This window comes from Phacochoerus africanus, chromosome 1 (genome assembly GCF_016906955.1).
Source record: "Phacochoerus africanus isolate WHEZ1 chromosome 1, ROS_Pafr_v1, whole genome shotgun sequence".
NCBI lineage: Eukaryota > Metazoa > Chordata > Mammalia > Artiodactyla > Suidae > Phacochoerus > Phacochoerus africanus.
Genome location: NC_062544.1, coordinates 95,132,594 through 95,147,077, shown reverse-complemented (window position 1 = coordinate 95,147,077; position 14,484 = coordinate 95,132,594). Strand labels below are relative to the sequence as shown.

General features: G+C 41.1%; 1 protein-coding gene across 5 annotated transcripts in view; it reads right to left on the bottom strand.

Moving 5' to 3' along the window:
* Positions 1–1,416, bottom strand: part of CMC1 (C-X9-C motif containing 1) — a 71,556-nt gene extending 70,140 nt beyond the window's left edge. For 3 of the 5 annotated variants that reach the window (XM_047769289.1, XM_047769293.1, XM_047769292.1), the window contains exon 1: positions 1,229–1,390. Coding sequence is in view for 1 of the 5 variants with exons in the window: in XM_047769288.1 (XP_047625244.1) it covers positions 1,229–1,247 (19 nt within the window). In the remaining 4 variants the exon portion in view is untranslated. Of the gene's footprint in view, positions 1–912; positions 1,087–1,228 lie in introns of those variants that run through there. The other 2 variants (XM_047769288.1, XM_047769298.1) reach the window with 2 other exon arrangements.
* Between the last annotated feature and the right edge of the window lie 13,068 nt (positions 1,417–14,484).

The window sequence follows — 14,484 nt, the reverse complement described above, 5'->3', positions numbered from 1 at the left end:
GAGGGGGCTGGAAAGGTATAAATCATATTACGGCACCACCTTCTTTAAAAGCCTCCAGAGGCCTTTGATAACATCAGGAAAAATCCTAATGCTTTCCAATATGGCCTTCAGGCCGTGCAGCATCTAGGTTCTGTGTACTTTCCCAGCATCTCTCCTTATGGATCTCCTCCACTCTGATAGAAATGATTCAATCACATCGTTTAAGCATTTGCACCTCGGCCCACCTGTATGCTTTTCCATTACCTCTACAGGACTGCTTCCCATAGTCCTTCAGATTCCAATTCACTTGACACTTCCTCCTAGAGTTCTTCACTGACCATTCCGCCTTAAGTCGTCCTTTCTTAACCATTTCTTGACCATCTACCTATGTCACTGCTTATTTTCTTCATAATGTTTATCACAATCTATAAAAGTACTATGGGGTGGTCTTCTTTCTTCTACAACTAGAATACAAGATCTAGATAGAGCAGGGATCCTTTGCCCTATATACCAGACTCCTAGGGCCTAGAACAGGAAGGACATACCGTGTGCACGCAACAAGTATCTGTTTCATCCATAAAGACGTAAAGGCAGCATGGTCTACCACCCAGACGGGAAATGCACTGGAAATGGACTGAGTTCTATGCAGACTCTGCGGCACCAGCAATCAGCCACGAGCCTCGTCAGTTACACGATTATCTCCTTCTCCTTGAGCTCACTAAAGTGATTGTCATTTCTGAGTCTCCAAATGTTTGAGGTCATTCCTCCTCCCACTGGCTGGACTTTTCACATCCAGAGTGAAGGGAATGATCTAAAGCTAATCACCATTCCCTCTAGACACGCAGCTCTGGTTACCCTCTAAACTGAGATGCCGCGGGGCAGACAACGCGGATACAAAACTGCCCTAGGGGTACGCACGAAAGTCAAACTCACAAAGAGCGGGGCTTGGGGGGCATTTTCCAAACAAGCTGGCATTCGCTCCGATCAATGATGTTAAGTTGGACTACAGATACTTGAAATGGGCGAAAAGAGGCCAGGTGTCCAGAAGAAAACTATCTGCAAGCTACAATCGGAAAAGAGGATCGACGCCAAACAGCGCCGCTCCCCGAACCATAGCCCTAGGGCCGCGGAGCCGGGCGCCCGGGCGGGGCGGGGCCGCCGGGGCGCCGCGCCTCCCCCAGCTCGACCCCCGCCCCCAGCCCGCCACACGCCAGCCGCGACTCGGCAACCCCCGCCTCCCACCCCGTACCTGCGGGGTCGTGCGCCATCTCTGCACGGGAGGAGGCGCCCAAGCGGCCGCAGCACTGGCGGTGTGGGGCGGGGCCCGGGCACACGTGCAGCGGAGCAACCCGCGGAGGGAGGAGGAGCCTTACGCCAAGGGAAACTGCCGCTTGCTTACTTCCCAGTAACTACTTCCGCCGCTCATTGCGCCTGCACCGTCCTGACACCACCCACAACCCGGTAACCAGAGTGGGCGGACTTCACGGAGCGATAGCCCTGGAAGGGGGCGTGGCCGTCTTGGAAGACGCAGGCGCGCTCGGGGCCTGAGGACTCGCGCTTCTCTGGGTGGCTCGGTACAAGTTTAAGCCCCTCCCTCCAAGCCTGCCTCCGAACCGAACGAACCTGCCGGCTCCTTCATTTTTCCTCTTTAAAGTTCATTCATTCATAAGTATGTATTTCATGCCTGCTAGGTTCCAGCCACGGTTCTGAATACAAGGAGGAAATAACTGGGTAAAAGTAAGCTCCCTAAGTCTCCAGACGCACAGTGTTGGTGAGGGACCCAAAAATAGGCAATACGCCCTGATGACTTGTGCAGCAAGCATCCGTGTACTGAGTGCTGCATCCTTACTTCTCTCCGGATCGAAGCCTGCGCCTTCCCTGGAGGTTACACTTAGAAAGTGAGCGCTAGGATACCTCTGTCTGGTGAAATAACATCTTCATGACGTGCAGTCCCATTTGGGTGATGCCGCAAATCCCCACTCGGTCCATCAAAGCTGTATGTATGCGAGCAAAATGAAGGAAGCGATAGACATCCTCCTCAAGAGCCCCAACTGCCCTCTTCCCAGTAGAAGAAACTTTCTGGGTAGTAAGTAAGCTCATATCCACTCACCAGCCAGCCTCCAGAAATGCTCCCTTGTCACATCCACGTTGAGCTAGCCCGAGCCTCTGGAGGGTCAGGTGCGCAAGGGCACAGATGGTACAGATGTTAGAAAAACAAGGAGCAGCTGCTGCTTCGCAGTTAGGGCTTTGAGGCTTTCAAAGTGATCCCGTCCCCACCTACCTGCAGGCCCTCCTCCCCTGCTGCTGCTTCCTCCTGGTCAGTTGGCAGAGAAGCTGACGCTGCGGAGCAGGGCTGGGAAAGTGGGTCTCTGCTCAGCAGGTCTTCCGTTTAAGGGCCTATTTGGGCATAACGGTCCTTATTACAGCTGTAGGATGAGGCGCCAAGATGGAATTAATGTTTCACTCAGCCAGGCAGGAAATCAGGTCCTGTTCCCTGTATGTTTTATAAATGTGTTTAGAAACACACCAGATTCATTCTGGAGGCAAAAGATTTAATCTAGAAAGTAAATCTTTTTGAGGTGATGAGGTGAGGTATAAGAACTCGTCAGACACACACAAGTAATTAAACTCAATCTTCCTCATCAAAAGGGCAACATGGGAAATGCAGAAACTTGCAGAGACCTAGGCACCTCCACTTAAATCTCGCTTCATGACCTATTAGCTTTCTAACTTGGATAAGCTCCAATGTTTCTCTGGACTTTCATTTCTAATTCGTGAGGTTGTTGTGAGAAATAAATGCAATATTATCTAACACTGTTTCAGGACTGCCTCCACAGTTTTTGCCATGGATGACTATCACTTGAAAACCATTGTTATTTGATGTTTTTTATAAATCAACTCAAATTTAAATGGGCGTTCTCTAGCCTTATCCTAAGCAAGAGTATCTATAAAATATGGGTTTTGTGTGTCCCATAAAATGGACTGCTAGACTATCACACTATGAGAAGCAATGGCAAAAGTAGCACCTCACTGTCCAGTACACAATAGTGTATTCCTCTCCTCCTCCATATTAAACTAGGTCCTTTGGAGGAAAAATCTTTACAATCTGGCCAGGAAAAAGAAGTTTTTTTTTTAAACATGTTAAATCATAGAAATGTAGGAGTCCCTTATGGTGCAATGGAATAAGGGTCTGGCGTTGTCACTGCTGAGGTTTGAGTCGCTGCTGTAGTGCAGTTTGATCCCTGGCCCAGGATCTTCCAAATGCCACAGTCGCAGGCAAAAAATAAAAAAATTCTTTAAAATTAAATCATAGAAATGTAATTGGCAATTCAAAACAGAAGACATATCCTGAGAAATCACACTATGAATACACAATCTGGGGCCACTCACTGCAGTAGAAGTCAAAGATGAGAGGGGCACATCATCCTGAGAAGGAGCAGCTATTGTTATCTGAGTGCTCAGACAACAGCTGGAATCTAAGGGCCCCAGAGCTACCTGTTATAAAGGATGGAATGCCAGGCTAGTTAGGAAAGACTTCAAAGATGAGTACAAATTTGGGTTGGCCTTGAAAGATGGGGAGGCAGGGAAGGCCTGTCATACTAGAAGAAAGAGCAAAAATGTCCGAGGTTTGAGCTGTTATTGAATTATAATGGGAAAGGTGGGAGCTAAGGGAGCTAAGCACAGGCTCAGGCACCATGGAAGTCAGTGGATGAAACCACGGTGATTCACGCTAGGCTGGTAATAACTAAGCCTGAAAATGTTGGAAAACCAGATTCCCAAAGCCTTCAACATGAGACTAAGGAGTGCTTGAATTGGTTGCTTTAAGCAGTTGAAGACTAACAAGTATAAAAATGGCATTGTGGTCAAAGTGACATATCTCAAAGGTTTTGTGTAGGACAGATTTCTGTGGTGTGGCAGAGCCAGGAGGTAAGCAGAACAGTAAGGAGGCGATTGCAGTAGTGGAGACAGAATCCGACAAGAACCAGGACTAGGATATGGAAAAATGTAGAAAGAAAGGCTGTGTGGGAGCAATTGCAAAGGGGGAATCATAAGTATACTTACAGACAAGGAATCAAGAAAGATTTCTAGGTGATTCCATTCCTTGACAAACGTATACAGACAAATGAGAAAGGCATGGTGATTTATGGCTCCAATGATCTGCTCTTGACCCTCAGTTTTGGAGGTTGATAGTGAGACAGACAGACCAGTTAGGAGGAAGCTGCAGGAACCCCACAAAGCGAGGACAGCAACAGAGTAAGTGGAGTATAGAGTATGTGGACTAAACATGTCCGTGTACATATATTTATTTTTTAATTTTTCTAATACCCAAGGCATGTGCAAGTATAAACAAATGTCTTATTCAGACTGGATTCAACATTTCTCTTTGCTTAAGGTTGATTTTTTTTGAAATTGAAATGGCTAGTCAGCCCCGGCTTGCTTCTAACTCTCCAGAATTACAGTAACAACTGTAATCGTCAGAATTACAGTTGAACATTAGAAGAACATTAGAAGAAGAACATTAGAACATTACAGAAGAACATTAGAAGCCCTACCCCCATGTGTAGATGGACTTTGGAACTAGTTCTTGACTAGAAGCTCTCTATCTGAGGGGCCCTGGTGGTCCTGTCTGCTTTCTGAGTTGTGATGTAGGCTTCAGCCCCCCCATGGACTGTGCCCTCCCCAATTTGAATGGGCTCAAGTCCAGATGACTTGCATTAGTTTGTTAAGGCCACCATTACAAAGTATCATAGACTGGGTGGCTTAAACAGTAGAATATTTATATTCTTACAGTTAGAGGCTGGAAGTCCAAGATCATGGTATTGGTGGGTTTGGTTTCTTCTGAATCCTTTCTTCCTGGCTTTTAGACTTGGTCTCCTCCCTGTTTCCTCATGTGGTCTTCTCGCAATGCATGTCTACAAACTTCCTTTTCTCATAACGAAACCAGTAGTATTGGATTGGGGCCCACCCAAATGACCTCATTTTAACCCAATTACTTCTTTAAAGACCCTCTCTTCAAATACAGTCACATCCTCAGCTACTGAAGATCAGGACATCAACGTATGAACTTTTAGGTTTGCAGTTCAGCTCAAAGGGCACTTTTGCTCTTTACAAGGACTAAGACCTTTCCCTGAATCCCAAATTACTTGGCTAGAACCCTGACAGCCTACCTAGCATTAGACTCTCCTCAGAGGAATCCACTTTGTCCCTGTTTCCCTGGTGGTTAAATGGGGTCCCCTTCATTAGAGATAAGGCCATATAGCCGCTTCAGGCAGCTCCTCTCTGCTGCTCATAGCCCACATCCAATTAATCACAGCATCCACCCAACAGATCTTCATGTCTTTTACAACCACACTGCCATAACTCTTAGTCCAAGATCTACTCACCTTTACAGAGATGATGACAATAGCTTTCTAATTCTCCCTCCGTTCCCAGGTCTTTCCTCCACCCATGCATTCTCTTTAATTCATTTCACCCACAATACCAAATATGATCATAAAATTTGTCATATAAAATCCCTCAGTGCTTCCCCATATAAATAAAACCCTTTCCTTTAACAAGGCTCACAAAACTCTTTATAAGCTAATCCCAGCTACTATATCATCCTCTCATAGCCATTTCTGAACTCTGCAATTTCTGCCATATAAACTTACTTGCAATAGATTTTTCTGTGCACTATCCTAGGAACACAGGTGAGAGTCTTTGTTAAATGTAAACATTTGAAACTGATCCCAGAAAGAGTGTGTAGTGGAAAGAGAAGGACTTTGGAACTAAAGAGCTGAATTCTAATTCCTTCTCCCCTTTTTTTACTTTTTAACTTTTTAATTGAGATATAACTTATGTACAGAAAAGGGCAAAAATATTTGTGCGGCTGGATGAGTTTTTAGCATATGTACATACTTCTGAACTCCCGTCCATGCCAAGATATAAAACATTTCCAGTCATTTGGAAGGTTCCCTGATACCCCCTCAGAGTAAAACCCCACACACAAAAGTAACTACTCCCCTGACTTCTGTGAGAATGTATTAGTTTTGCCAGTTTTTCAACTCTATATAAATGTAATAATAGTGTGTAGTCTTCTGTATCTGGCTCTGGTTCAGCTTGAAATCTATGAGACTCATTCACATTGCTAAATGAACCTACACATCTGCTCTCCTAGGTCTAACTTTCATTTGCTAAGACTGAGCCTCAGTTTCCCCAGTAACAACCATCCCTGCATGGTGGATGTGAGGTGACCTATATCAGGGGTTTGTGGTACTTTCTGGCACAGAACAGGCTGTACCTAAATTCTAGCTATTGTTTCTGTGATGAGTATCTTTTACTTTAAAATAAAGTCTTCTTTTGAACTATTATTGCACTACGTTCAGCTTTTTTTTTTTTTCTTGTTTTTTTGATAGAGTAGTTCAGAGCTACTCTGCCTTTGAGACTGAAATCTAGGTAACATTGTGTTTAAATCAGGATGATGTGAAACACCCTTCAAAGGAGGTTTAACAGTGTGCCCTATCACTTATCAGGTGAGAAAAAAAAGTGTGAAAAAATCACCTCTCACCTCTGTGGAAGGCTTTCTATATTTTATGTTTTGTTTTTACTGTGTATTGTTTTCTGGGTGACCTCCTATAAGACAGACCGCAATTGTTCCTGGGGTAAGAGGCTCTTATTGCTAAAAACTGCAATAATAAGAAAGATCATGATAACACTATGACATGACTTACCCTGGAGTTCTCTTACCTTTGTCTCGTGCACATACTATGACTCTTTGTAGAAGTTCTCACAGGAGCTGACAAACTTGACAAACAAAACACGGTAGTGGATTTTGTTCTACACAGAGTCTGAAATTATCAGCGACATTCTAGTTAGCTGTGTGAGAAACATCTCAAGGATCTTTTGCTTATTTAGAAAGAATAAGCCTGACAACTCTGGGGACTTAGACCAACTGTCTCTGTATTGTTAACCTGACAAGAACAAACTTGATGAATTCATTACCCAATTATCCCCCAAACTGAAGAACCTATTTGCCAGGTGTACTGTGCCTCATCCTGGGGAAACAATAACAAATAAGATGAAGTCCCTCCCCTCAAAGAACTCAGAGCTTAATGGGAGAGAGGCAAATACACCAGCAAATCAATTGTTAACAACAGATGATCACTTTAAATATATTTGCTAAATTGATACAAATAGGCATAGTGTTACAACTTAATTGATACTCATGATAAATATTTTGTACACTTAATAGACTTTTTATTGCCTATGAACTGTCCATATTCTTTCCCATTTAAAATTTAGCTGTTACTATTTTTCTTACTGATTTCTATGTTATTTTTCTACATGAAGCCTTTTTCTATCCTGTTTGTGGTAATTATTTATTATAATTTTTGTTTTTCTTTTCTTTTTCAGTCATAATTTGACAGACCTACACATATATGGAGTATTGTTGTTGTTGACTATTTAATTATTTAATTCTTAGTGATAAATAACTCGCCCTATCTTCTATACTTCTTCAGTTTTCTGTTTTTCAAAAACTGTATTCCTATTTTACATCTATTTCTTTCTTTATTTCTTTTTATTACAGTAGGAATTGAATAACTTTCCTTTTTTTCCCAAGTAACTAACTCATTTTTCTAACACTATTTTCCCAAAAGTATTTACTGAATAACATTTTCCTTTTCAGTTCTTCTTATCTAGGATCTATTTCTAGGCTATTTATCCTATCTCTCTGCCTTTTTCTGAGACAGCTGATGGCTGTGACTTTTCACTAACTCTCAAGTGCTGGATAGGTTAAGGCAAAGGTACTAATGATGCTTTTATCTTTATAAATTCAGGCTATGTCTCAGCACATTTGACCATTGGACTTATTGAAGGCTCAAGACAAGATCTGTCAGTATCAGGACAATGAGCCTGTCACCTGCTCATCCATCCTGTTTCTGTGCCTGCTGGCTCATAGTTTGTGAGCAGAGAGATGAGGGATGGAGCCCACAGCCCGTTCCCCAGGTTCGGCTGAAGAATCTTGCTGGTAAAGCATGTCTGTATTTATTTCATACAAACCCACTCCTATATAGGTCAGGTCCCTGGGAAGCAAATTCTGAGATAGAGATTAGCACACAGGAATTTAATGGGGAGTGCTCTGGTGGTCAACACTTTTGGAGCAGAAAAGGAAGAAACAGGATTAGGCAGATGGAGAAGTTGAACTAGGTGACAAGAACTTAGCAAATTCCACGAGGAGGTGTGAAGCTGAGATGGCCCCTTCAGAACTGTCCTGACTTGGACCTGAACTGTCCTCAATTGGACAAGCATTTACCAGATGGGGCACAGCCTTGGTGAGACAGATCTTTAGCAGAAGCTTAAGCCAATCATAATTACAAATGAATATGAATTGTGAGATTCATTCATTATTGTCCATCCCTCTCTGTATCATAAACTCCAGGAGGTAAAGGGCCATATCTGTTTTTAATCTTTATTGTAGCCTTAAAGCACAGCATTTTTGTTTGTTTAGTACCTGGCATGTCCAATGTACTCAATAAATAATTGCTAAATAAATAAATGATCAGGGAGCAATACTATCCTCCATTGTCTGTATTTTAAAATAAAGTAAGTAAGGCACAGATACAACTAATAAATGGCAGAATTTGGATTTAAACCCATAACTATTTGGTTCCAAAGGCCATGTTCTTTCCATGAGAGTGTCTTAGTTCAGGCTGCTAGAACAAAATACCATACACAGGGTGGTTTAGACAAAAGAAATGAATATTCTCCCAGTTCTGGAGGCTGGCCGTCCAAGATCAAGGTGCTCTCAGGGTTGGTTTCTTGTGAGACCTCCCTTCTGGGTTTGTAGGGAAGACTTTTGCTGTGTCCTCATGTGGCCTCTTTGTTACACACAGAGGGAAGGGAGGAAGGAAGGAGTATTCTTGGTGTTTCTCCCTCTTCTTATGAGGACATCAATCCTATCAGGTTAAGGCCCCACCCTCATGACCTTGTTTAACCTGTGTTACCTCCGTTTAGGCCCTATTTCCAACTGCAGTCATGCTTGGAGTTAGGGCTTTAGCATATGAATTTACAGGGGGCTGGGGTAGGGGGGAAGTGGGGACATGATTCATTCCATACCACACCTCTAGGGTTTGTTATAAAGACACAAAGATTTAGGGGCATCTGCCTTGGGTGGGACTGCCGGGCTCTCCAGGGCCTTCTGCACTCCTGTTATTGAAGTAATGCTGCTATGTCTCTCTAACTATGTAAGAAATAAGAGGAAAATAGAAAAATAATGAAATGAGAGGTATGAGAAACTTTAAAAATAGACAGTAGTACTTCAACACTGGGGTTATTTGCACCTTCCCTAATTAGCACCTCCAAATTGCTGCAGACCACGAAGCCCCTTATCACTCACCATATCAAATTATGACCCATCTTTTCTCATTAAAGGTATTTGGCTCTCAGCCTCTCATTCTTGTATCTTGCAGTAGCACTGGTCCTCAGCAATTAGTCTAGTGCATCCTCCATACTTGTACAACATACTCCATATAATGCATCCTACACTCCGCTACCATGTTGCCAGCATGCCTAGAACACGCCAGGCATTGTCATGCTTTCTGCCCTTACCTGGCAAAATCCACTTCCTGCCCAGCTCATTTGCCCCTGCTCTATGCCACCTTCCTTCACCCTCTCAAACTGTTTTAGTGACAATTCCACACCCTGTGTTCATATGTCAGCTTCATCTTAATACTTTGTTTGATGGTTTTCAAGCCTTTTTCCTTCATTAGGCTCGGGGGTAGGGGATGGCTATACAGGGGCCATGACTCCCTTTGTATTTTGATAATTCACGCAGTATCTGGCAAGAATAGCTGCTTAGTGTATGTTGAACTTACTTAAATCGATTTAACTATTTGCAAAAGGTTTCAACCATTTGTGGGAAATATCATAACTCTGATATCCCGTAAGTGTCTCTTCATTCTCATAGGCTCTGGAACCCTATCAGGGAGCATTTCAACTTCATTCAGCCAAAGCTGCCCTTGTTCTTTAGAACCTACACTCAGCATGTCAGACCTCCTTCCAGGCTCTGCAAACTTGCTCGTAGCTGGCTCCCTCCAGCATTCCCTTGGGCTCACATACTTGCTTCTTGAGGTTTAGGCAAGGCTGTCCAGCTTTCTGCTCACTGGCCTTCCTGGCTTCTACTTTCTACTAGAAGAGCTCAGCCACTTTGCTTGAAGATCCATTTTAGCTCATTGAAACTAGCTATCCAGCTGTAGTAACTATAACCCCAAGAAAAATTCCTGGTTGAATTTTGCTCCTTCCTTTCCTTTTTCCCTGGCGCCCACCCACCAGCACTTTTCACTGGTCTTGATTCACTATTTAATCACTTTTCAGTCACTCTTCTATTCATTCTTCAACTCAGGGCTTGCATGGGACAAAGGTTATGACATCATCTGCTACACTTCTACTTCAAACTACTTCTCATTACACTCTGAAATCATGAAAGGGAAGAAACTCTGGGCTGGAAAAGAAAATAAAAATAAATTTAAATCACAACCCACTGTGAAATATTGCTAATGACAGCCCCTTCAGTTTACCATTAAGAGGGCAACATAAGCTAGATTTTCAGAAGATCTGAATAAACCAACTCTTTATTAATTATACCAGAAGTATACAGTTTCCCAATTATAGAAATTACTAACCATGAAAAATTGCACACCCTGTTTATTTTCAGAGTGAAAAACACCCTGTCAAATATGTAGATTTTTTTTTGCTTTGTAGGTTGGGTTTAAGTATAAACGATAGTATATTTCTCCCTTAAGCTAAATAGGTTAAAAACAAAGAAGAGACTGTCAATTTCTGTAAACCAGATGCAAGAGATGACAGTTAAACTGCTATGTCAAGTTTCAAATGAAAAGTTTTAACTGGTACAGATAAACTGACAGCAAGAAATTCCTTACTCTCAGAAAATATGGTATTACATAAAGAGCTCAATTTTATCACAGGTGGATGAAATTCCCTGTAATTTATAATTTCAAATAATGATTAACTAACAGGAACAATGATAGGGCCTGATAGGAGTTATTTTTTAGTCCTGATGCTTTCCTGATTTTGACTCTTTGCTCTCTTTATCTGAGAGTGGGCCATTTTCTCAATTTTGAAAGAATAGAAATATTGCCTTTCAATACAAGGAGAATAAAACAATCTTGGGATGCCACTCCAAAAAACGGAGAACAATAATTTGCAATAACGTCCAACTTGTAATACTGTCAATATTAAATAAAGAAATAACTATGGGAATAATAGCCAATGCATGGCACACAACTGGTGGTCAACAAATGTCAGAAGGTCTATAACAGGACATTTGCAGTTTGTGAATCCCAGAAATACCTTTGGAAATAGACATGGCCATTAGTGATCATTTTTCCGATCAAGAGAGAGAGTTACTCTTGCAACAGTCCTGAGAAGACTGTTGGAAGCAGGAATACCAATTAGACACACCCTTCTAGAAAGGCAGTCAGAGGGGATAGGGGAAATTCTGTCCCTTGGGGGAGGTGCATTTTCCATTATGTAGAATAAAATTATGTTCCCTAAGGAAGATCTACTGCCAAGGGATGAGACAAGTAGGAAATCATTAAAGTTCTTGCTTCCACAAATGCTACGAGAGATGAATGCATTCAGATCTCTCCCCAGACTTGTTTTCAGTCTCTCTGAAGCATCAACACTGTTACCCACTCCTCCAACCCTCTTCTGTTCTTTCAGAAAGCCATTTTTCTCCAAACGAGATTGATATTATACTCACCTACTTCTCCCATTAACTCTGATTTTTTTTTTGTTTTGTTTTTTTGTTCTTTGATTAACCCTCTTCCATTTTGAAAGCTTTGGATTTCCCATTATGTTTGACCTCAAGAGCTCTGGCCTTCTCTTCGGCATTTCTGTTAGAAAATTGATCAATCTCAGGGATGCAGCTATTGTATTTTATGTGGAAGGTTTCCAAATATTACCTGAGTCTGATTCCTCAGGTTTCAGGCTTGCATCCCCAACTCTCTACTGAGTAGTTTTGATGCCAGATTGATACCTCAAACTAAGCACACCGGAAAAGATTTATCTTCTGTCACATAGCAACCAATACTCTTAGAACTCAGCCCATGTTTAACATCTGATTCATCTTTGAATCTAAGTTCTGCAACTCCTTAAATCCAAATTATGTTGTGTAACTTTCTGTAAAACCACGCAGCTTTCTCTCTTCACAATCAACATCTTTGTGCAGACTGCTTTTGTAGCCTCCCAACAGCTTCAGACTTGCAGGCTTTCTTCTCTCCCATTCATTCTGTGCACCTCAATGAGATTTTGCCTGTAAAGCCATTTTCTATATCATTGTTCCACTGCTTCCTATAAGCCCTTTCATGACCCCAGATTTTCTACAGGCTTATTTCCAAATTACTAGGCCTACATCTAGCCTGATCTAAGTTTCTGATTACCAAATGATCTGGCAATTCCACTCCTTGGCATATACCCAGAGAAAAACATAACAAAAAAATAAAAGCACCCTAGTGTGCACCGCAGCACCATTTACGATAGCCAAAACTTGGAAGCACCTAAATGTCCATCAACAGAGGATGGAATAAAGATGTGGTACATATGTATGGTGGAATATTACTTGTCCACAAGAAGTAATGAAATAATGCCATTTGCAGCAACATGCATGGATCTAGATTATCATACTAAGTGAAGTCAGGCAAAGACAATATCACATGAAATCACTTATATGTGCAATCTAATAAAAAAACAACTTATTAACAAAACAGAAAAAGACTCAAAGATTTCAAAACCAAACTTAGGGTTCTCAAAGAGGAAACATTGAGAGGAGGGATAAAGTGGGAGGCTGAGATTGGCATATACACACTACTATATACAAAATCGATTGGTAACAAGGACCTAGTATATAGCTTGGGGAAATCTACTCAATCTCTATGATGGCCTATATGGGGAAAGAATCTTAAAAAGAATGGATATATATGTATATGTATAGCTAATTCACTTTGCTGTATGCCTGAAACTAACACATTTTAAGTCACTTATGCTCCAATAACATTTACTAAAAAAAAAAAAAAGACCGAATTTTCATGAAATCCACAGTAATCTAAAAGTTTCTATTTCATTTTAGTGGCTAGCTTCTCTTCAATACAAAATGTTTTACCCAATATACTTTTTTCATCATAAGACAGTCAAGGACTCCAATTCAATGATAAAAATATATATAGGGAGAGACAAATAAGATAGCTGATTAATTTATAAATGGAGACCTATATTGCCCACTACAGTCCCTCATTGTACAAGCAAGCATCCCAAAATCTGTTCAAGGCCCATAGATAAGTCTGGCCACTGTATTCATTATAGCAAAACAGTGGGAAGAAGATACAGGATTTAGAGTAGAGAGAAAAGTAGGTCTGAAATGATTGCACAATGGACAAAGTCCAGCCTGGAACCCAGAATTCCTGACAGGTATCCCTGGGATCATTATAACTGGTTTGTGTAATGTTTCATGTTGAGGAATTCCTAATTGTTTTAAGTAATAGTATAAACTGATACTTGGCTAAAAGGTCAGGATTTATTTGCAAGTATAATCCTCTCATGTCTGTTAAATAACTGTGTCCACCAGAGCAATGATGACTACAGGGCTGAACAGTTGAGAACATATTCACTGGGTGCTGATAAATAAACTATTGAAAATTAACAGAATTTAAATTTTCTGTGTAACAAAGAAATATGACTAATTTATGAATTGAAAAATCATGTACTTAGGCTTTAAATAATCAAGTTTTATAAGTCAGAAAAAGAAAGGCAGATACCATATGATATCTCTTATGTGTGGAAGCTAAAATATGGCATAGATGAACCTATCCACAGAACAGAAACAGACTCACAAACATGGAGAAGAGATTCGTGGTTGCCCAGGGGAGGGGGAGGGAGTGTGTGTGGGGGGGAAGAATTTGGAGTTTGGGATTAACATATACAAATTATTATATATAAGATAAATAAACATCAAGGTCCTACTGTATAACAAAGGGAACTATATTCAATATCCTGTGATAAGCCATAATGGAAAAGAAGAGGAAATAAAATGTATACATATATATAACTGAGTCACTTTGCTGTATGGTAGAAATTAACACAACAATATATAAATCAATTATACTTCAATAAGATACATTTTTAAAATCATCAAGTTTTTCCATGAAAATGCAACTTTATAATAGCATTTGTCTCATCATCTACTGTTTAGCACTGCTTCAGTAGAAAAGGATATCTACTTAGTATAAAGCACTGGGCTAACTTGGGGTGGACTAATGGGTCAGATATGCAGCCAGATTTCAAGGAGAGCTAATATATCTTTAAAATACTACACTATGAGGCAATAAGTAATATGTGCCACAGATAAACACTGTGGCTTTAAAATGTAAGTATGCATAACTATTTTTATCTAAAGACTTTTATTTTATTTTATTTTTGCTTTTTTAGGGCCACATCTGCAGCACATGGAAT